General features: G+C 35.0%; 1 protein-coding gene across 9 annotated transcripts in view; it reads right to left on the bottom strand.

Annotated features, from left to right (window-relative positions):
• The window catches only part of ARHGAP5 (Rho GTPase activating protein 5), a 111,259-nt gene that overhangs the window by 10,094 nt on the left and 76,900 nt on the right, over positions 1-24,265 (bottom strand). For all 9 annotated transcript variants that reach the window (XM_032404906.1, XM_032404911.1, XM_032404907.1 and 6 more), the window contains one exon: positions 1,687-1,764. In XM_032404906.1, coding sequence (XP_032260797.1) covers positions 1,687-1,764 — 78 coding nt within the window. The remainder of the gene's footprint in view (positions 1-1,686; positions 1,765-24,265) is intronic.

Raw genomic sequence — 24,265 nt, 5'->3', positions numbered from 1 at the left:
ATTTTATACTGGATTTCATTTTTAAGGCATTACCTAAGATCATTAAAATTTCACAAGCAACTTTTTAAAAACTTTTCTGTGTGCTAGATAACATTTAATTGTAATATAACTGAAAAGCTGAAAGAATAGTACTAAGAACCTACATATATCCTTAACCCATTATTAACCTTTTGCCCTAGATAGTTTTAATGACCACAAAATATTCCCCCAGATTTAACAATATACATAATATTTTATTACTGAACATTTGGATTTCATTTAAAAACATTAAAGATACTATGATAAACACTTTTATATACTAAAGCTTATTTTCTTAGGCTACATTCCTTGTAACAATAGCTATCTGAAGAATATTTAATATGGTCATACAGAAAACTCTTCATTATCTCATTATTCATCACAGTTCCTCTAATCACTCCCATTCTAAATATGAAAAAGTTAGGATTAAGAAAAATTAACTTCCCTATGGCACAAAGACAGTAAGTGGCAGAACCAGAAAATAAAACCAGGCAGTCTAATTAAAGAGGCCCTAGTATTGACCACTACCCGTTCCTTCATTATTTTAAGGGAAATTGCACAAATCTGGTATTATAAAGTTCCAGTTTATCCAACAAAATATTTTTAAAAAATTAAGTACTATATATACAATATACTTTTAAAGCAAGGAAAACACACACACCACTCAACAACTGACATTTTACCATTTCAACACACACAAATCTACATTATTTTACATGGTTATCTAGTATTCTGCTTATAAGCACAGGGGTAGGCCCTCTCCTCCTTTTTAAAAAATTTCAGACAATGCTGCAATGACTACCCTTTCAAGTATATCTTCGTAAGCTTACACTAAGACTTTTGTAACATAAATATTTGTAAGTGGAATTTCTCTAGCAAAGATACCTGAATTTTAATAGATATACATGAATTGCCTCTCAAAAGGCAACATACCTGCTTGTCTATACTCTATCAACAATCTTTTTCACTGATAATAAACACATAAAAACCAAATCTTTTTGCTTTAATATTTGTATCTACAAATCATAGAGACAGAGCATATTTTCATAAACTTGGTCACTTTCTTCTGATGTGAACTGCTTATCTAGCTTAGATAATATTCCATAACTTCCTCAAGTTTATAGTTTGTCTCCTGATTTTGTTTTATCCACTATCTCACACAGAATTTTTACATTTTTAGGTAGTCCAATTTATTATCTTGTGTATGCTTTCTAGGTTTCGTATCAAATTTAGGCCTTTCCATACTCTAAGATTATAAAAATATTCACTCCTTTTTCTCCATAATGCTCAGTCTTCATTTTTCGTATTTAAAACTTTGATTTCTTACAGAATTTACTTTGAGTAGGGAACTGTTTTGTTTTTATTCCTAATGGTTAGTTGGCCCTACAGCATGAAATAAAATTTTAATTGCATCTTTAAATAAGTACTATCTCTGCTATACAAAGATGCTGGTATGTCATCAGTCAATTTATTATTGCTTTTCTAATTCTGACAATGGATTTATAGCTTTTCTATTTCCTGACTGTGGTATTTATTCTATCACATCTTCTAATCCTGTTTCAAAACTCTTTCCCTTCAAAATCCCATATCCTTAGAAAATCAATCTTCCCACCATGAAATATCAATAAGGAAAATAATTTTAAAATGATTTTATTTTATATGCCATACCTTGATCAAACTGCTTCTGAATATTGTCTTGATCAGTTTTGTTCCCACTAACACGGTAGAGTCCTTCAGTACATAATCCTAAAAGAAAAAAGAAATATACAAGCTTTTATACATACATACTTATCTACAACAAAAAATATATTTAAGTTTATGTACATCTTAGTGACTTACAAAAACATGGTGGTAAACTGTTAAGAATTTAATTTTTTTGAGCATTTCTTTTTAAATTCTCAATGGACTACTTTTTCTGTTTAACCATTTAGGACACCCAGGTTCCATGCAAAATGAGAAGACAAGTTTCTCCCTATTTCTCCCACCAAATACAGCTAAAATTCCTGAGCATAATATATAGAAAGTCAAAAGACTGGTGGAGAGAAAGTGAGCTATCTAAGGACCCTGGAACTTGAAGAACAATAGGACAGTGAGTTCTCTGGGTTTTCTTTTTGCCTCATATATACTGGATTGGGCAACAGAAGCCTGCAACCCAGAAATACCACTCACTAAGCACAGGCAAAAAAGAAAAAGTAACAGAAAACCAACCACAACAAGAAAAACCTGCTTTCTCTAGTGAAAGGTGTGGCCTTAGAAAGCAAAACAAAACAAACAAAAAACAAACAAAAAAAGAAAGTAAAACAAAACATTTTTTATTATAACTGCCCTCCTCTAGCCAAAGACCATGAAACCCACTCCTCACATATATCAGTTGTGACCAAGTAGGGAGATTAGAATTCCACTTCTGCCCAGCAGTAAGAAAGGCACCCCTTCTCCTCCCTGGAATGTCACTAGAGGTAAATGGAGACTAGATCCTGACGAAAGAGGGAAACTACCCTCCCCACCATGGCAGTGTCAGTAGAACCCTATGGAGACCAAGTAGGGCATCTGGACTTCCCTCCCCAACTTGAAGTAATGAAGCAGCTCTCCTTCCCTGCTTGTGCAGTGTCAGAAGAGGCCTAGTAAAACAGAAGATCCAAAATCTCATAGCATAATACCCAAAATGCCTGGGATACAATAATAGGCTAAAATCATTCATCATACCACAAATGAAGAAAATCTCAACATGAATAAGAAAAGACAATTAACAGACACCAATACAAAGGTGTCAGTTGTGGAATGATCTGACAAGGATTTTAAAGCAGCTATCATAAAATATTTCAACAAGCAATTATAAATACACCAGGAACAAAAAATAGAAAGTTTCAGCAAAAAACCAGAAATACAGTAAGAACTGGAAATTTTAGAACTAAGAAATAACAGAACCAGACCTTGAAGATAAATCAATAGAAATTACAGAGTCTAAACAACATAAAGAAATTATACTGGAGGAGAAAAAAAAAAAGAAAGAAAAAAGAAAAGCCCCAGGGACTTGTAGACAATAACAAAAGATCTAACATTTATATGTCACTGGCCAAAAGTCTATAGCTATTCTCTATGTTCAATAGGAAGTTCCTCAAAGCACTTCTAAAAGAAACTCAATTTGATAAGGCATTGTACTCTTATTGTACTCTTGTTACAGGAGTAACAACAACCACCAATACCGCAACAACAACAAAAAAACCCCAGAACAAATAATCAATGAAAAAGTAGATTATTTCAAACATTCCTTGACCAATGTCACAGCTTTTGCACGGGACAATGTATTATTAATTCCTTCTACTTTCCTACCTAGTTATTAGAATTACTTTAGTCTTTTTTTTAAGATTTTATTTATTTATTTGACAGAGAGAGCAAGAGATCACAAGCAGGGGGAGTAGGAGAGAGAGAGGGAGAGGCAGGCTCCCCGCTGAGCAGGGAGCCAAACATGGGGCTTGATCCCAGGACTCTGGGAACATGACCTGAGCCGAAGGCAGACGCTTACCTGACTGAGCCACCCAGGCATCTCTTTAGTCTTTACAAAGAATACACAACAGGAAAGAATGAAGTTTATCTCATGCTGGAGGAAAAGTTAATATTCAGAAATCTATGAACATAAAAGGGAGCAAAAATCCAATGACAAAGTTTCATGGGCTAAAGTTGTATTTTTAAATGTTATAAAATTTTACTGACATAGTCAACAAGAATTATTCTATAATGAATGAAAGAAACCAGTCACAAAGTAATTTATTTTGTATGATTCCATTTATATCAAGTTCTAAAACAGGTAGTACTTACCTATAAGTGGGGGATGGGGTAATCAGAAGAGGTTATCTTGGGTGGTTGGAAAACTAATTTGGGAAGAGACATAAAGGATGATGAAAATGTTCTGTCTCTTGACAGGTATGTGGATGAAACAGGGGTATGCATTTGTCTCAACTCAATCTAAGTGTACCCTTAAGTTTGGTGCACTTCACTCTATGTAACTGGACCTTAAAAATTAAAAAAACAAACAAACTGGGAGCCACTTACTGAACTCTACTTAATAGGTTTCAAATCTAGGGTGTAATGTAGACTTTTGCACATTCCAGACTTGAGCAAATTAGTAAATATGCGGAGAATAAAAGGAGCAAGGATTCCCACTGTTGGAGAAGGAAATTACTAATAAGAGGAAATAGAATTAAATGTACGCTGTGGCGTTAGACTGAAATTGAAAGTTAACAGCAAAAATTCATGATTTTTAATAGACTGCTATAGAAGTAAGTACAGATCCATACAGACATATATTTCTGAGCTTTCCTAGCCTTTTCTGCTAAGATGGTCCATAAACAGCCCCAATATTGGTTTCTAAATACCATTCTTTACCAAAACAAACCAGAGCAATCTGGAGCAAAGGCTGATGCCAAAGTTCAATCAGAAAAAGTATAAGCCAAGCCTGGTACATCTTGTGCCAGAAAACTGAAAAAGTACTTAAAGAATTATGGGGACATATCTTAAAAGGACACAGAAGCCATGAAGGAGACTAAGTTACAATGATCTGAATATCAAAATATATAAAAACATTAATGGATTATAACCCACTGACTATATTAAGGATGAATGAATCCATATCAATATAAACAAAAAGTTAATAAATTAAAGTTTTAACTTTAGTGATGAAGTCTGGTAGATATAGCACCAAATAATCAAAATTAATAACACCTATATTGGGGCAAACTGACATTTTGTCTCAACAGATATGACGTACTTAAAAAGACATATCACCCTGGTGGTATTTCTAACAAAAAAATGTAATTCCAATCTAATAATGAGGAAACATCACACAAACTCAAATTGAGGAAGAAAGAGTAGTTCATTTGTATAGTGAAATGTCAACCAATAACCACAGGAGAAATTTAAAAAAGCAATGAAGGGTGACTTGGTGGCTCAGTTGGTTAAGCGGCTGCCTTCGTTCGGCTCAGGTCATGATCCCGGAGTCCCAGGATCAAGTCCCGCATCAGGCTCCCGGCTCGGCAGGGAGTCTGCTTCTCCCTCTGACCCTCTCCCTTCTCATGCTTTCTCTCTCTCTCAAATAAATAAAATCTTTTTAAAAAATTAAAAAAAAAAAATCAATGAAGACTAAAACTAGTGGCTAAAGGTCTGATGATAATTTCAAAAACTCTTTTGAATTAAAGGGGTTTTAAAAGACTAAAAGAACACTAAATGCAATGCACCTAAATTAAATTATATCCTAGACTGCCCCTCTCATAGAGTTAAATGGCCCAAAATGTCAATAATGCTGAGGTTGACAACCACCAACATAGTGATAAGCATTTAATATTTCTCGCTAAATAAAAATTTTAAGGTACTTAATCATACATGCTAAAAATCTTGCCTTCCATTCACTAATAACTAAATGATGTACAATAAATAAACAAAAAACACCCCTAACTCACTTATCTAGATGTGAATTATCAAAGTTTCACTTGGACTTAAATCACCCGAAATATCTATTGTGGGCCTTCAAACAATAAAGGCATTAGAAATCTATTCCAAAATTCCAAAACTAAATATAAAAGTTTAGAAATTTTGAATGATAACTTTTAACCAAGTATCCTCTTTTTTTCTTTTATTAGAAAAGTACCTAACCCTTGTGCTGTACAAAGTTCTTGGTATCTGAAAATGGTCTATCTGAATTGCTAATACAGGATATAAAACAAAGTTTCACAGACTGTTTCTGTACACCTTCAGGTTGAAATAATCCTAAATCATTAAAGAGATTACAAAGTAAGGTATGTAGATAACCCATAAATTAGAAAAATATGTCCATGGGGAATGGCATCAGTAAGAGATGGAGATGGGAATTTCAGGGCTTGGTTCCCCCAGAAAAGCAACTAATGAGCTGTCAAGAAGTGTCAGAATCAATTTTTGCAGAACTCTGAAATCTAGTAAAAAAAAAAAAAAAAATCATCACAACCACTAAAAGGCTTGGTGAAGAAAGCAGCTTCTAACTGTCCATCTACCCCATACCCCTACACTTCAGATTGGCAACGACCATAATGATGCAGCCTGTGCTCTGGGCAAAGAGTGCAAGTGCCAGAGGGAGCAACAGAGATCTTATTCTCAAAGAAATGTGGTGATAAGTTTTCACCTGTCTCCCAGATGAACAGCACAAGGGCTTGCTTGTGTTTCACTCAACTTGAAGTGTCCCCAGGGGTGAGGTAGTTTCACTGGCATTTAAAGGCACAAGTATTGGCTGTAGCAATTTGGAGCAGGAGACAACAGTCAGGACAAGCAATGGGAGGGAAAGCCTGTGATGGAAGATGCTGGCATGGGAGACAGTGGCAGAATTACAGCTTTTAAAAAGCTCCTACATAATACTGGGGAATCAAGAAGTCCACATGCATGCCCAGGGCTAGATACATCCTCAGAAAATGCCTGACAAGATGAGAAACTTTCATCTCTAGGCTGACCACAGGCTCTGCTCAAGCTGGAAGTGAAGGCTCAGGCAGAGTTATAAATGGCTTGGGTAAGTGTTGAAAGAATGCCCCAATAAAATCTGCAAACACTTGGAAAGGATTTTTTCCAACGACTTTCAGGCATTTAAACAAACTGTCAAAACACTAGCTAACCACTAATCTAATGGAGTACATACGTCAGTGGCCACAAATGACAAAAAATACACACTTTACAACAGTATTTTAGGAAAGTCACCAAACCAGCAAACATAGCCAATAAACAACAACAGAAATCCTGCTGAGGAGGAGAATCTGATTTCCAGAGATACCACAATATTCAAAACCCCAAAATATGTTTTCAACAACATTTTAAGAGACATAGAAATAAACAATATAGTACACCCAAGAAACAAGAGAAATAAACAGAAACTGTTCATGAGGAAACCCAGTCTTTGCATCACACAAAAACTTTAAATCAACTGTTTAGAAAAATGCATTAACAAAGAACTGAAAGGAACCAGGAGAACAATCACAACAAATAGTGAGTATCAATAAATAGATAAAAATTACAAAAAGAACTAAAGAGAAATTCTGGATCTCAAAATTAGAATAAAGAAAATGAAAAATTCACTACAGAGGGGCGCCTGGGTGACTCAGTCAGTTGAGCGTCTCACTCTTGGTTTTGGCTCAGGTCGTGATCTCATGGGTCATGGCACTGAGTCCTGATCAGCAGGGAGTCTGCTTGAAGATTCTCTCCATTGCCCCTCCCTGCACGCACATGTGTGCTCTCACAAATCAATCAATCCTAAAAAAATTCACTAGAGAGGTTTAAGAGCAGATTTTATCTGCAGGTAGAATAAATAGTGAACTTAAAGACTGGTGGGTTGAGATTATCTATTTTGAGAGAATGAAGAAAAATGGACAAAACCTAAGAGATTTCTGGGGCACCATCAAGTTTACCAACATATGCACAAGGGCTTTCCTAGACGGAAGGAAAATATTTGAAGAAATAATGGCCAAGGGGTGCCTGTGGGACTCAGTAGGTTGAGGGTCCAGCTTTTGATTTGGGCTCAGGTCATGATGTCAGGGTTGTGAGATCCAGGCCCGCATTGGGCTCCATGCCAGGAGCTTTTCAAGGAAATACTTGTATATAAATCTTCATAAAAGCACTATTCACAAGAGACACAAAATGTAAATAACCCATATAGCCATCACTGGATGAATGGACAGACAAAATGTGGTATGTGAGGAGTGACTGCCTGCGTCATGGGTACAGGATTTCCTTTGGAGAGATAAATATTTTGGAATTAATTAGAGGTGAGGTTTACACATTATGAATACACTAAATGCTACTGAATTGTACACTTTAAAGTGGTTAAGTTATATGTTATGTGATTTTTACCTCAAAAAAAAAATTCAAAAGCTCATGTGGGGAAAAAAATCAAAATTGGTGGTAGTATATAAACTTACTCAAGGTAGATGTTACACAATTAAAAATGCATTATTGGGGCACGTGGGTGGCTCAGCTGGTTTAGTGTCTGGACTCTTGGTTTCGGCTCAGGTCATGATCTCATCAGGATCATGAGATCAAGCCCTGAAGTGGGCTCCACACTCAGCACAGAGTTTGCTTGAGATTGTCTCTCTCCCTCTGCCCCTTCCCCCACTTACACACGCTCTTTCTCTCTAAAATAAATAAGTAAAATCTTTAAAATACATTCTTATTGCTTGACAGAAAGGTAAAAACCATGGGGAGGTACATGGTACCATAAGTAGTAGTATTAAGGCAAAATCATATTTCAAGAAAACTGCACAATGCAATATGCATTTAGACAAAATAAAACATTCTATATTAATCAGTTATTTAAAAAATTAAATTTGATTATTTGGAAATGCTAAATCAACAAACTGGTCAGTACAGTATGCTATGTTATACTCATCAGATTCTCTGAGAATTTGGAATTGGGGACTCAAAGATATCTGGTTAGGCTCAGCATGTAATTCAAACTAAGACATGAAAATATAGGATGTGTAAATAGACAAGGTAAGTCTAGAGAGAAAAGGACACAGAAAAACAGATACTACTACCTGGATTCTAGTCCACTGGGGACAGAATCTCTTGGCTTCCAGAGATAATTTTCCTTTCAATTAAGCGTATCTTTTGCATTTGGTTTCTTGCAACCAAATAGATTTTTTTTTTTTAAAGGTTTTTTTATTTATTTGACAGAGAGAGACACAGTGAGAGAGGGAACACAAGCAGGGGGAGTGGGAGAGGGAGAAGCAGGCTCCCGGCTGAGCAGGGAGCCCGATGCGGGGCTCGATCCCAGGACCCCGGGATCATGACCTGAGCCGAAGGCAGACGCTTAACGAGTGAACCACCCAGGCGCCCCCAAAATTAGTTAGGTTTTAAAAGCCTTAATTCCTAGGCTATGGAATTTATTTATTTTTTTCCTTCTAAGCACTCAATATTTTTAAGTAGAAGACACATTTGGGGGTAGGGAGACAACTGGATTACAAGCAGTAACAGTGTAAATGTGATTAAAAAAAAAGAGATCTTGATATGGTAGTGACACTGGAAAACAGACAGAAGAAAAATACTACTAAGAAAGGGTAAGGCTGAGCAATTAATGGTGTGCGGGCACAAAGGGTGAAAGAGGAGTCAGATTAATGAAATACCTTTGCCCAGATAACTGGGAAAAAGAAACTGGCACTATCAGAAAAAAGGAAATCAAGAGAAGTGGCTTGGGGGAAAATGAACTGAATTTTAATCTTAAATCCCAAGATACCACATCCAAATAGAAAAGTTCAATAGGCAGTCAGGAATAAAGGAAAACACTGGGGTGTGAGAAAGAGATCTAGGAGTCATTCTCTTAGATGTGATGTCCCAAGCCTAAAACAAAATGTGTAACAGATTATATGCATAAATGAGATGAACACTAAATGAGGCAGCTATATCTTATTGAAATTAATTAAAAGTGTACTTATTCACAAATGCAGAAAAGATATGAACATATGGAGACGTACTATGATGTGTTTTGATTTGAAGCAGGATTTAATATTCCTTAATACAACACCTACTATGTGCTGTGTATTAGAATATGCATGTGATAAAAGACATAAAATACACTGTCCCTGATATGAAGCAGTATGCAGTTCAACAGGCCAGTTATTTTGAGTCTTGAAACAATGGATGCAGTAACATGTCCATCAATCTCAAGCTGAGTATAGTGCAATTTTTCATATGGTAAAAGCTTATAAATCCAGACAAAAATATTGTAAGAAAATAAAAGTGCAGACCAGTATCTATTATGAACACAGATGCAAAAATCCTCAACAAAGTATTAGCAAATTGAATAAAAAAAAATGTTTAAAAGAGATGATATACTACGACCAAGTGGGATTTATCCGAGGTATGAAAGGCTAGTCCAATATCCAAAAACCAATTAAACAATCCATTGAATCATTAGACTAAAGAAAAATTACACAATCATACCAATATGCATAAAAAGCATCTGACAAAATCCAACACTCATTTATGATAAAAACTCTCAGCAAACTAGGAATAGAGGGGAACTTCCTTAATATGATAAAGACTATAAAAAAAAACCTACAGCAAACATACTTCACAGTAAGAAACTTGAATCAGGTACAAGGCAAGGATGTCCCCTCTAACCATGCCTTTTGACAGTATACTATAAATCCTTGCCAAAGCAATAAAGAAAAGGAAATCAAAAGCATAAAGATTAGGAAGAAAATCTTTTTTTTTTTTTAACAAATCACACAATCATCTATGTAGAAAATCAATAGGTGAAAAATCTGGAACTAATAAGTGATTATAGCAAGGTTGCAGGATACAAGGTTAACATATGAAAGTCAGTTACTTTCCTTATATACCAGTGAACAAGTGGAATTTGAAATTAAAAACATAATACCATTTACATTAACACTCCCCAAAATGAAATACTTAAGTATAAATTCAACAAACATGTATAAGATCTGCATGAGGAAAACCACAAACTGATGAATAGAACTCAAATCAAAGAACTAAGTGAAGAGATATTCCATGTTCACAGATAGGAAGACACTATATTGTCAACATTGTCAGTTCTTCCCAACTTGACTTACAGATTCAATGCAATCCCATCAAATTCTCAGCAAATAATTTTATTATAAATATCAACAAACTGATTCTAAATTTTATACAGAGAGGCCAAGACTCAAAGCAAATACAATATTCGGAGAGAAGAACAAAGCTGGAGGACTGACACTTACCCAACTTTAAGATTTACTATAGAGCTACAGTAAACAAGACGATGTGGTATTAAGGAAAACATAGGGAAACAGATCAAGGGAACAGAATAGAGAACCTAGTAACAGACACCTTTAAAGTCAACTAATCTTTAACCAAGGAGCAAAGGCAATAAATACAAGATAATCTTTTCAACAAATGGTGAAAAGCTATGTATCTGCATTAAAAAAAAAACAATCTAGATATAAACCTTACACCCTTGACAAAAATGAACTCAAAATGGAATATAAATCTAAAAACTAAATGACTCAAATATAAAACAGAACTATAAAATGAGTAGAAGATAGCAGTAGAAAACCGAGATAACCTTGGGTATGGTGATGCCTTTTTAGATGCAACACTGAAGATATAATCCATGAAGGAAATATTGATAAACTGGACTTGATCAAAACTAAAAATTTCTGTTCTGTGAAAAACAGTATTTTGAGAATTAGAAGACAAGTCAGACTGGGAGAAAATATTTACAAAAGACATATCTGATAAAGGACTGTTATTCAAAATATACACAGAATGCTTGAAACTCAGTAAGAAAACAACTCCATTACAAAACAGGCCAAAGACCTTAACAGACACCATAAAGGAAGATATACTGGTGGCAAATAAGAGTATGAAAATATGTTCTACATAGCATGTTACTAGAAAACTGCAAATTAAAACAGTAAGATACCACTACATACCTATTAAAATAACACTAACAAACTCAACTGCTAGCAAGAATGTGGAAAAACAGGAACTCTCATTCACTGTTGGTGAGAATGCAAAATGGTAGACACTTTGGAAGACAGTTTGGCAGTTTCTTACAAAACACATTCTTACCATACCATCCAGCAATTGTATTCCTTGTTATTTACCCAAAGGAGTTGAAAACTTACATCCACACAACAATCTGCAGACTATGTTCATAGCATTTTAATTCATAATTGCCAAAAGTTGGAAGCAACCCAGATGTCCTTCACTAGGTGTATGGATAAACAAACTGTAGCACATCCAAACATGGAATGTTACTAAGTGCCCAAAAGAAGTAAGTTATCAAGCCATGAAAAGACATGGAAGAATCTTAAAATGCATATTACTAAGTGAAAGAAGCCAATCTGGAAAGCCTACATACTCTGTGATTCCAACTATATGATACCATGGAAAGGCAAAAAGATGGAGAATAAAAAAGAGAGCTGCTGCCTGGGGTAGAGGAAGGGAGAGTGGGGGAGAGATGAACAGGCAGAACACAGAGAATTTTTAGGACAGTGAAAATACTCTGTATGTTATTATAATATGGATATGTCATTACACATTTATCCAAACCCATAGAATGTATAAAACTAAGAGTGAACTCTAAAGTACACTAGGGACTTTGGGTGATTTTGATACATTAATGGCTGAACATTGGTAAAAAACGTAGTGTTCTGGTGAGTGATGCTGGTAATGTGGGGTGGGGGTGGGGTTCATATGTGGGAGCAAGGAATATATGGGAATATATACCTTCCTCTCAATTTTGTTATAAACCTAAAATTGCTCTAAAAAAATAAATCTATCTATATATCAAGCTTATAAGGATGAACTAACATCGGGATGCCTGGGTGGCTCAGTCTGTTAAGCGTCTGCCTTCAGCTCAGGTCATGATCCCAGAGTCCTGGGATCAAGTTCTGTATCGGCTCCTTGCTCAGTGGGGAGCCTGCTTTTCCCTCTGCCTGCCGCTCCCCCTGCCTGTGCTCTATCTCTCTTTCTCTGACATATAAATAAATAAAATCTTAAAAAAAAAAAAAAAAGGGTGAACTAATAACATCAATGCAGTTAAGAATCTTCTGGCAGTGTTAAATAACATTTTAGGCAAAGGCTATTACAGGAATAATAAAGCTAAAGGCAGTATTTTCTTAATCAAAAACAGTATCTTAAAATTCCACTGGGGGGGTGGAAAAGATATGTTTATTATTTTGTCACTAGGACACCTGGGTGGCTCAATCGGTTAAGCGGCTGCCTTTGGCTCACTCAGGTCATGATCCCAGGGTCCTGAGATAGAGCCCTGGAGTCGGGCTCCCTGCTCAGCCGGGAGTCTGCTTCTCCCTCTCCCTTTTCCCCCCCTCCAGCTTGTGCTCTCTCTCTCAAATGAATATAATCTTAAAAAAAATAAAAATAAAACATGTTACTATATTTCCCAGCCACAAAATCTTTAATATTTGAGAAAAAATAACAATAGCTCTCCAATCTTTCATTTTGTTACTTTCCTTACTATAATGATTAAAAGTTCATAAAGAAGGGGTGCCTGGCTGTCTCAATTGGTACAGCATGAGACTCGATCTCAGGGTCATGAGTTTGAGCCCCACGTTGGACACAGAGATTACTTAACAAATTAAAAAAAATAATAAAGTTCATAAAAACATATTACATACATCATTTTCATCCCATGTTCAAAATAACTGATCAGAGGGCCTTATGTAAAAGATAAACAAGCTTTGAAAAGTGAAATGACTTTCTCAAGGTCACACACTGAACAAGCTAGGGTAATTAGTATGTCACATTCAACAATGCCTATTTTTATTATGGTACATACTTTCTACCACTTCGGGTTGGGCATAGAAAATTCACGTCTAAACACTTTTCTGAAAAAATAAAAATACAAGCAAATAAAAATGTACATATAAAAGGATAACTGCCAGTATTGAATGTTTGGAGACTTATGTTCAGAAATACAGGATAACTGAATAAACCACAACTATAATGATGTTAGAATATGGTAAGTCATAAAAGGTAATTCCAAAGACAACTATCTTATTGCATGGAATGATGTTGCTCATATACTAAAACTATTATAAAACCATTTTTAATTATCCCCTTTTGAAAAAGCTATTATGTTTAAAGGTATATTATATATGGTAAAAATATATACAAAAAGAAAACCTTAACTCTTGATCATAATAAAATCACAACTCATTTTTCATTCTACCTCTTATGGACTTATCTGTGCCTTTCTTCTTGCTATAATGAAAGAGACAATTCCTTTCCTTAACAACAATAAAACAACTCTCATCAAACGTCATCTGTAAGCAGTAATGGTAAGTGGAGCTAGAATCCAATTGTGTGACCTCAGATCTGTTACTTAATTTCTCTGAGCCTGTTTCTACTTCTGTAAAACAGATACAGTAATTGTACATACAACTCATTCAGGTGTGAAAATTACATAAATATACAAAGTTATTTTATATCATACTAAAAATTATTGTAAAAATAGTAAATATTCCATAAAAGCTGATTATTATATTAGCAAAGTATATTATTTCACTGAGGAATAAAAAGATTAAGGGCTAGGGTCTCTTCAGACTTCCACATTTATTTTCCTGCAGGAATTTCATCATTAAACAAGAGATCTATGTATACATCATCTGGTTGTCAACCACAAAAATGACAGTTTCATGTTTCAATTTAACTTAAAAAGGAAGAATCTGAAATAGCTTTCACCTAAGAATAGTCTCTTTCCAAAGAAAAACCAGAGATCATCTTACACACATTGTGTATCACCTTCATCCATTATTATTAAAATGCAAAACCTGTGTTTTTATGATATTATAACTTAGTGGGGCTAAGCATAATGCAAATTATTCAGTTGCTATACATTTAAATTATTATTATAAGTCTCACTGGAGCACATATGTCTCCATTTTCTCATCTTTTGCAATTATCATGCAGTCTTTGTATGAAAAACAATAAATGCTAACTGTAGTTTGGAAAATAAAGACTGAAATATTATTCATGTGTAACTAATGTCACAAGGACAAATACTCAGTTATTATGAAAAAACTGTTCAAACATTTATTAAGTAAGTACTTACTCATATGTGCCACACCATGGATTTTAGGACCTAGGGGTCCCTACTCTCATGAAGATTATCATCTAAGGCAATGATGTAAAAACGAATGACGACAACAATAACAAAAAAGCATTACTTAAGACCGAATGACTAGCTACTTAAAGAAGATAATGTTCCTGCTAACAGATAAAAATATATTTCAGAGCCAGAAACGATAAAAAGTATTATTATTAATATACCAGAAAACCTCAAGGAATTTCTGCTAGACACAACATTACTAAAACTAAAGAAATTCTTTAAGAGACTAACTATAATTCCTGGTTTCTCTGGTTTTGAAGGTGTGCTATCTTCAGAATCTATCTAGGCATTCCTGGGTTAGAGTCTTTGCAATTTTTTTTCCTACATTTTATAGTTTTTCAATTTCCTGCTTTGTTGGCGGTGCACCTCCTGCTGCTGATAATCTTATTTTGCTCTTCCAATTTGCCAATGATGTGGACAAATTTGAACTCTTGTACACTGCTGGTGGAAATATAAAATGGTGAATCCACTGTAGAAAATAATTTGACAGCTCCGCAAAAAAAGATAAACAGAATTACCACGCAACTCAACATTCAACTCCTGGGTATGTACCCCAAAGAACTGAAAACAGGTACTCAAAACAGATGTTTGTATATGAATGTTCACAGCAGCAGTGTTTACAATTGCCAAAGGGTGGAAACAAACTAAACGTCCGCCAACTTATCAATGAATAAACAAAATGTGGTAAATCCATACAATTACACATGCTACAACACAGATAAATACTATGCAAAGTGACAGATGCCAGACAAAAGGTTATATATTGTATGATTCCATATATATGAAGTATTCAGGGTAAGTAAATACACAAAGACAAAAAGCAGGTTGGTGGTTGCCAGAGTCTTGGGCCAAGGGAGGAAAAGGGAAAGGACTAACTACTTAATGGGTATAGTTTCCTTTAAGGTGATAAAAATCTTTGGAACTAGATAAGGTGGTGGTTGCACAACACTGTACATGCACTACATGTCACTGAACTGTACATTTTTACATGGCTAAATTTTATGTCATGTGAATTTTATCTCAACAAAAATGTTTTTAAAAGTATCATTCTAAGTCACCTGACTTCTTCATATTCAGTGCTGATAATGATGCTTCCTTATTAAAATTTTTCTCCTCTCTGGTGTTTTTGAGCCTACTCTTTTGTACAGCCTATTTGCACTGAACTTTTCTTCTCACTCTGTATATTCACCCTCAATTTCATCAACACATAGCTTACATTGATGTCTATATAATGACAATTACCAAAATCTTAAGATTAAACCATTTTCCAAAGATCCATAGCCATACATTCAATGGAGTCTTGGGGCGTTTTATGGCTAACCCACAGGCACCTAAAGATTTAACATGTACATAATATGAATCCATTATCAAAATGCCATTTCTGCTTTTCATACTTCAATTTCTGTTTTCATTAATGGTATACCTACATTTACCCTACCAGCAATATGAGGAGCATTTTTGAGTCCTCTTTCAACCTCATTATCTATCAGGTTTATCATACTAATTCCTGAGAGAAGCCTATCATTCCCTTTCTTTTCAATGTCTCTCCTCCACATTGCCTTTTTGCGTACCTTAAACTTATACTAATACTTCAAGGGTCATTTCCCAACTTTACCTTAGCACAACTATTATACAGTACTATTATACAAATTGCTATACGGACATCTGATTCCACCATGAAGGACTAACTGCTATGGAAACTGCCCTCCTATAGTAAAAAACTAAAAACTGGAGTAATTATATAAAATTGTTTTCAGACATTGAACAACAGTGATCTATGGGGGAAAAGCAGCAAATTAAGTTCAACTGTCTGAATTACAGTGCCTGGAAACAGTTTTTAGACAGTAGTGCAGAGAGGTGGAATCACAAGAGAGCACAATGGTCTACCAGAGTTGAGAAGGTAGGAGATTGGAGTTCAGAAAGGATGAGAAGGTCAAAATCTGTGGGGTAGAATACCAAAAAAGAGGGAGCGTTACACAGAGAAAAGAGCCTCAGAGATGTGCAGAAACGTCCCTGAAATCTTTGGTTGAATACTCCACATGTATGAGAGGAAACTTCCTCAGTCCAGGGCAGAGAATAGTTCAAATTCTATTCTCAAAGACCTTTTAATATACAGGCCTTTGGGTCAAGTCCTTATGTTATTTTAGCTCTATATAAACAATAAAATAAAAGCTACTCTGGATCCACCAAAAGAAACTTACATACAAGCCTAGAAAGTATCAAAGTGATTCACAAATAATTAATACATGACAAAACAAATTGAACACTCTTTAAAAGAACACTGGAAAACTTACCACCTAATAATGTAAAATTGAAAATGTCTGACATCAAATCAAAACCACCAAAAAAGCAGAAAAGTTACTCATAATTAGGAGAACAATCAACAGAAACAGATCCAGAAATGAAATATGGCAGAATAGTAAAAAAGGACTTTAGAACAGCTATTACAACTTTTTTAAGTATACTCACAGATGTAAAGGAAAATACCAAATTATGCGTAGAAAAATGACACACAAATAAAAGAGACTTAAATGGAACTTCTGGATTTGATGGTATAGAAAAAAAATCAGTGAACAGATATACAGTGTAATCTAAATGATACACAGAAAAAAAGGCTTAACAAAACACACAGCCTTAGTGAGCTGTGGGACAAATTCAAGATGTCTAACACACATGTAGTTGGAGTCTACAAGCAGAAGTACGGTGAAATAAGAGCGGGAGAAAAGATATTTCAAGAAATAATGGCCCCAAATTTTACAAATTTGAAAATTATAAACCAAAAAGATGCAAGAAGCTCCAGAAACCTCAAGCACAAGTATTTTTTTTTTTTTTTTTAAAGCACACACTAAGGAACATTTTAAATAAAACTGCTAAAAAACAGAGTAACTTTAAAAGCATCTGGGAGTTGAGGGAGAAAGGAGAACACATCACATACAGAGGATAAATATATCGTGCTTAGACAATGGAGAGCTGCATGCAGAAGAATCAAGCTGTAACCTTTTCTTGCACCATAGACAAAAAAACTCAAATGGATCACAGACCTAAATGTAAGAGCACTAGCACCATAAAATTCTTAGAAGAATATACAGGAATAAATCTGTGTGACCTTGGATTGGGCAAAACCTTCTTAGACATGATACTATGAACACAGTGAAAAAAATCTTAAAAAACTGGGCATCATCAAAATTTCCAACTTTTGTGCTTCAAAAGCACAAACATCAAGGAATGTTTTTTAGGAAAAAATTTTTGCAAATCATACTTAAATGCAACTTGTATTCAGAATATATAAAGAGCCTTTAAACTTAAGAGTAAGATAAATAACTATTTAAAAATGGGCAGGGGCCCCTGGGTAGCTAAGTCAGTTACGTGTCTGACTTCAGCTCAGATCATGATCTCACGGTCCTGGGATCGAGCCCTACGAGGGGTCTATCTTCAGTGGGGAGTCTGCTTGAGGAAAATTTGCATAACATCATTTGTCTTCAAGGAAATGAAATCAAAGCCATATGAGGTATCACTCCACATCCACTAGGGTAGTTATAATAAAAATAAAAAGGAAAGTATTAGCAAAGATATGGAGAAACTGGAACTCCTATATATTGCTGGTGGGAATGTAAAATGGTACAGTTACTTTGGACAACAGTCTGGTAGTTTCTAAAGAATTTAAACATAGTCTACCATATGATCTATCAAATCCATATCTAGGTACATACTCAAGTGAAAAACACGTCCACACAAAAACTTATACAAGAGTATTCACAGAAGCAATAGTTACAATAGTCAAAAAGTATAAACGAGCCAAATGTTCACCAATGGAAAATTATTCAGCAATAAAACTGAAGTACTGATAGATGCTATAATATGGATGAGCTTTGAAAATGTTACATTAAAGAAGCCAGTCACAGAATACCAGTACAGTTAACTCAATAGAGACAGAAAGTTAAGGGTGGGTGGGTGTGGGTAATAGGGAGTGACGGCTTAATGAGTATGGGGGTCCCTTTGAGGTTAATGAAAATGCTCTAAAAATAGGTTGCACTGATGGCTGCACAACTCTGTGAAGATACTAAAACACCACTGGATTGTACATTTTAAATTGGTGAATTGTAGAATATGTGAATTATATTTTACTAAAGCCATTATATAAAACGATTTATAAATCTTTCTTTTGAAAGAAAATATCTCTCAAAAATGATAATTATCTGTTTAAAGCAAAAATTATAAACATGTATTATGATGTTTAAAACATACTGTAAAATTATAAGTCAATGGAACAGAATAAAACACCCAGAAATAAACCCACAATCATATGGTCAATTAATCTTCAACAAAGCAGGAAGGCATATCAAATGGGAAAAACAGTCTCTTCAAATGGTGCTGGGAAAACTGATCAGCTACATGCAAAAGAATGAAACCGGACCACTTTCTTATACCACATTCAAAAATAAACTTGAAATGGATTAAAGATCTAAATGTGAAACCTGAAACCATAAAAATTCTAGGAGAGAGCACAGGTAATAATAATGTCTTTGACATCGGCTGTAGCAACTTTTTTCTAGATATGTCTCCTCAGGCAGGGGAAATAAAAGCAAAAATAAACTAGTGGGACTTCATCAAAATAAAGTTTCTGCACAGTAAAGGAAACAGCAGCAAAATTGTTCTGAAAGGCAACCTACAGAATAGGAGAAAATATTTGCAAATGACATATCTGATAAAGGGTTAGTATTTAAAATATATAAAGAACTTATACAACTCAACACCCCAAAAAACAAATAATCCAGTTAAAAAATGGGCAGAAGACATAAACAGACATTTCCCTAAAGAAGACATACAGATGGCCAACAGGCACACGAAAAGATGCTCATCATCACTAACCATCAGGGAAATGCAAATCAGAACTATAATGAGGTATTACCTCATATCTGTTAGAATGGCTACAATCAAAAACACAAGAAACAAAAAGTGTTCATGAGGATGTGGAGGAAAAGGAACCCATGTGCACTGTTGGTGGGAATGACAACTGGTACAGCCACCCTATAACAGCATGGAGGCTCCTCAAAAAGTTAAAAATAGAACTACTACCCTATAATCCTCAACTGCACTACTGGGTACCCAAAAAATACAAAAACACAAATTCAAAGTGGTACATGACCCCAACACTTATTGCACCATTATTTATAATAGCCAACTTATGGAAGCAGCCCAAGTGTCCACTGACAGATGAATTCATAAAGTAGTGATACAGATGTAAAATGGAATATTATTCAGCCATAAAAAAGAATGAAACTTTGCCATACACAACACATAGAGTTAAATGTTAGGCAAAATAAGTCAGAGAAAGACAAATAGCATATGATTTCACTTATATGTGGAATTTAAGAAACAAATGAGCAAAGGGAAAAAAAAAAAAAAGGGAGAGACAAACCAAGAAACAGACTCTTCACTATAGAAAACAAATCGATGGTTACCAGAGGGGAGGTAGGTGGGGGAATGGGTAAAGTAAGTGATGGGGATTAAGTAGTGCAGCACTTGTCCTGAAGAGCACTGGGTGATGTATGGAATGGCTGAATCACTATACTGTACACCTGAAACTAATATAACACTGTATGTTAACTATACTGAAATTTTTTAAAAATTGCAGAATTAAAATGTACAACAATAGAACAAGGGATGGAAGGTTAAATATACTGTTACTAGCTTCTAAATTATACATTATAGTGGTGTAATATTTGACAATGAGCTGTGATTAAAGATATGTATTTCAAATACTAGCATATCACTAAAAAGACGTAAGACAGATATAACTGATAACCCAAATTTGGGGTAAAACATAATTTTTAAAATATTCCATTAATCCAAAAGATGGCAGGAAAAGAAGAAAAAAGGAATAATAATCACATGGACAAAAACAAAAACAAGATGGGAGATTTAAAACCTAACATATTGATATTTAAAAACCAATGATCTAAGGGGTGCCTGGGTGGCTTAGTCGGTTAAACGTCTGCCTTCAGCTCAGGTCATGATCCCAGGGTCCTGCGATCAAGCCCCGCATCGGGCTCCCTGCTTGGTGGAGAGCCTGCTTCTCCCTCTCCCTCTGCCTGCCACTCTGCCTACTTGTGCTCTGTCAAATAAATGAATAAAAAAATCTTAAAAAAAAATCCAATGATCTAATAAACACTCCATGAACAGAAATGAATTATCAAACCCAATGATATGCTGCTTACAAGAAGCTAAACTAAATATAAAGATACAAATAGGCTACAAGGATGGAAAAGATATACCACACAAACATTACTCAAGGAAAATACCATTGGCTATGTTAATATTACACAAAGTAGACTTAAGAAGGAATACTATAAAGCATAAAGAGAATGCTTTATAATTATAGCTCAGTTCATAAAGCAGACATAATCCTAAATGTATATGCAACTAAAAGAATTTCAAAATACATGAAGCAAAACCTAACAGAATTGAAAAGGAGAAAGACATATATAATCATGATGGCAGATTTCAAAAGTATTCTGTAAGTAATTTAAAAAAAAGTCAACAAAAAAAAATCAGGAAGGATCTGAGACTTCTTAAAGAACGTCACGTGATCTAACTCCCATTTAAAGAACCCTTCACCCCAACAGCTTAATAAAACATTCTGTTCAAGGTCCCACGGAACATTCTTCAAAACAGAGTATATTCTGGGATATAAAACAATCTAAATAAACTTACAGTGAAATCAAACTGCTTGTTTTCCAACTGCAACAGAATTAAACTAGAAATGAGTAACAGAAAGATTATCTGGAAATTATTTAGAAATAAAATACTTCTGGGAAGGCTAGGTGGCTCAGTCAGTGAAGCATCTGCCTTCGGCTCAGGTCATTGAGCCCCACATCGGGCTCCTTGCTTGGTGGGGAGCCTGCTTCTTCCTCTCCCTCTGCCTACTGCTCCCCCTGCTTGTGCTCTCTCTAATAAATAATAAATAAAATCTTAAAAAAAATAAAATAAAAGGGGCGCCTGGGTGGCTCAGTCGTTAAGTGTCTGCCTTTGGCTCAGGTCATGATCCCAGGATCCTGGGATCGAGGCCCCACATTGGGCTCCCTGCTCTGTGGGAAGCCAGCTTCTCCCTCTCCCCTTGCTTGTGCTCCCTCTCTCGCTGTCTCTCTCTCTCTCTGTCAAATAAATAAAAATCTTAAAAAAATAAGGAAATAAAATACTTCTAAAATAACCAATGAGTTAAATTAAGAAGGAATCAAAAGGGAAATCACAAAGTATTCCAAACTGAATGCAAATGTAAACATATCAAAATCTGTGGTATACAGCTAGAACCATGCTTAGAGGAAAATAGTTAACATTAAATGTTATAGTAAAGATTGGTCAAAATCATTAACCCAGGCTTCTACTTTAAGACACTATAAAGCCAAATGAAGCAGAAAAAAAGAGAATTAAAAGAATTCACTGAATTAAAAAACAGACAAAATACAGGAAACAAAAATCAATAAAACCAAAAGTTGGTTCTTTGAAAAGATCAATAATATTGATAAATATCTCATGAGAGGGGAAAAAAAGACACAAATTAGTGATACATAATCAAAAGAGAAGACATCACTACAGATGCTATAGGCATTAAAACACTGATAAGGAATTTTATAAACAAGCTTATGCCACCTTGGATGAAATGGATAAACTCCTTGAAAGACACACAAAAAACCAATGCTTACTCAAGAAATGAAAAATCTGTAAAGCCCTGTATCTACTTAAAAATTTTAATCCACAGTTAAAAACCTCCTCATAAATAAAACTCCAGGTCCAAACAGTTTCACTGGTGAGTTGTACTAAAATTTAATAAATATTACCAATTCTGTACAAACTTTTTAGAAAAAAGACTCAAGTCTGTGATGCCAGTTTTACTCTGATACCAAAACCAGACAGAGACACTGCAAGGAAAGAAAACTATAGACCAATATCCCTCAGGAAGCAGAAATCCTTAACATTTCAATAAACTGAGTCCAGCAATATATAATATAAGACAAAACGTTATGCCCAAGTGGTATTTATCCCAGGGATGCAGTTTAGTTTAACATTTGAAGATCAATTAATATAATTTACCATATAAACAGACTTTAAAAAGAATCATATGATCACCTCAACAGATGAAGAAAAATCACATGACAAAATTGACATCCATTTTGGATACAAGGAAACAAGAATAGAAGGGAATTTCTCAACCTCATAAACAGCATCTACAAAAACCCCCAACAGCTAGCTATCATTATACTTCATGATGAAACACTGGATGCTTTTTGGGTGATGAAAATGTTCTTTATCTTGACTGTGGTGGTGTTTAAATGACTAGAGTTATCAAAACTCACTGCACAATTAAAATTGGTGTATTTCACTGTATGTAAATCATCAATGAAGTTGAATTTTAAAACTACCATAATGGTTTCTTCAAGGTTGTTTAAAAAATTTAGTCCTTTAAACAAGGCCTGTTGATTGATTATTAACAGTAAAAGGACTGCTCATTTCCACCACTATGTCTATGGATCTCCAAACAACAAAGTACGACTTTTAAATATAAGTATCTGATATATATTTACATTATAAGTAAAACCTTCAAAAGATGGTTGTGCTACAAGTGCATATTGAGAATTCAATACTGAACTCAAGCAACTGAGAATTTTCTGCTAAAACGCATCAGCATTAATCAGTAAATCAAATACACTACCACTACCACCACACAAGAACTGGGCTTTATCTTCTGTATGTTCTTATGGTCTTATGGTACCTCAGTACACTTCTAACAAAGCACTTAAATATATAAATTACCTGTCAGTTAACTGAATTAATTCAAATTATGCTAAGAATTGGGGTAGAATTTCATTTTATCTTACACTTGGAATTCATTCATTTTCCTCATCCCAAATCACTCAACTCGAAAATATTCAAGAAATGGGAATTTTAATTATAAAAATAAATGTACAAAACACATTACTTTATTATTTTCTAATTACTAAAGAAAAATACTTCCTAATTTCTCAGTCATATCCATAAAGCCAAATTATTTACTAAAGCAAATGAGAATTCTTTAAGCTCAAAGCAGAAAGCTAATATTTTAAGGACCTTTGCACTTCTACTACGCTAAAGACGGATAGAAATATAGACAAGAAATTTGGCTAAAATACACTTTGCTGAAGGAAAAAAACAAATGATTAAGAGTATATCCAGGGGCGCCTGGGTGGCTCAGTCGTTAAGGGTCTGCCTTCAGCTCAGGTCATGATCCCAGGGTCCTGGCATCGAGCCCCACATCAGGCTCCCTGCTCGGCGGGAAGCCTGCTTCTCCCTCACCCACTCCCCCTGCTTGCGTTCCCTCTCTCACTGTGGCTCTCTCTGGCAAATAAATAAAATCTTTAAAAAAAGAGTATATCCAGGGGCGCCTGGGTGGCTCAGTCGTTAAGCGTCTGCCTTCGGCTCAGGTCCTGATCCCAGGGTCCTGGGATCGAGCCCCGCATCGGGCTCCCTGCTCCGCGGGAAGCCTGCTTCTCCCTCTCCCACTCCCCCTGCTTGTGTTCCCTCTCTCGCTGTGTCTCTCTCTGTCAAATAAATAAATAAAATCTTTAAAAAAAA

Source organism: Phoca vitulina, unplaced genomic scaffold (assembly GCF_004348235.1).
Source record: "Phoca vitulina isolate PV1807 unplaced genomic scaffold, GSC_HSeal_1.0 scaffold7, whole genome shotgun sequence".
Taxonomy (NCBI): domain Eukaryota; kingdom Metazoa; phylum Chordata; class Mammalia; order Carnivora; family Phocidae; genus Phoca; species Phoca vitulina.
Note: the sequence above shows the minus strand (reverse complement) of the source record. Positions and strands in the feature narration are given on the sequence as shown.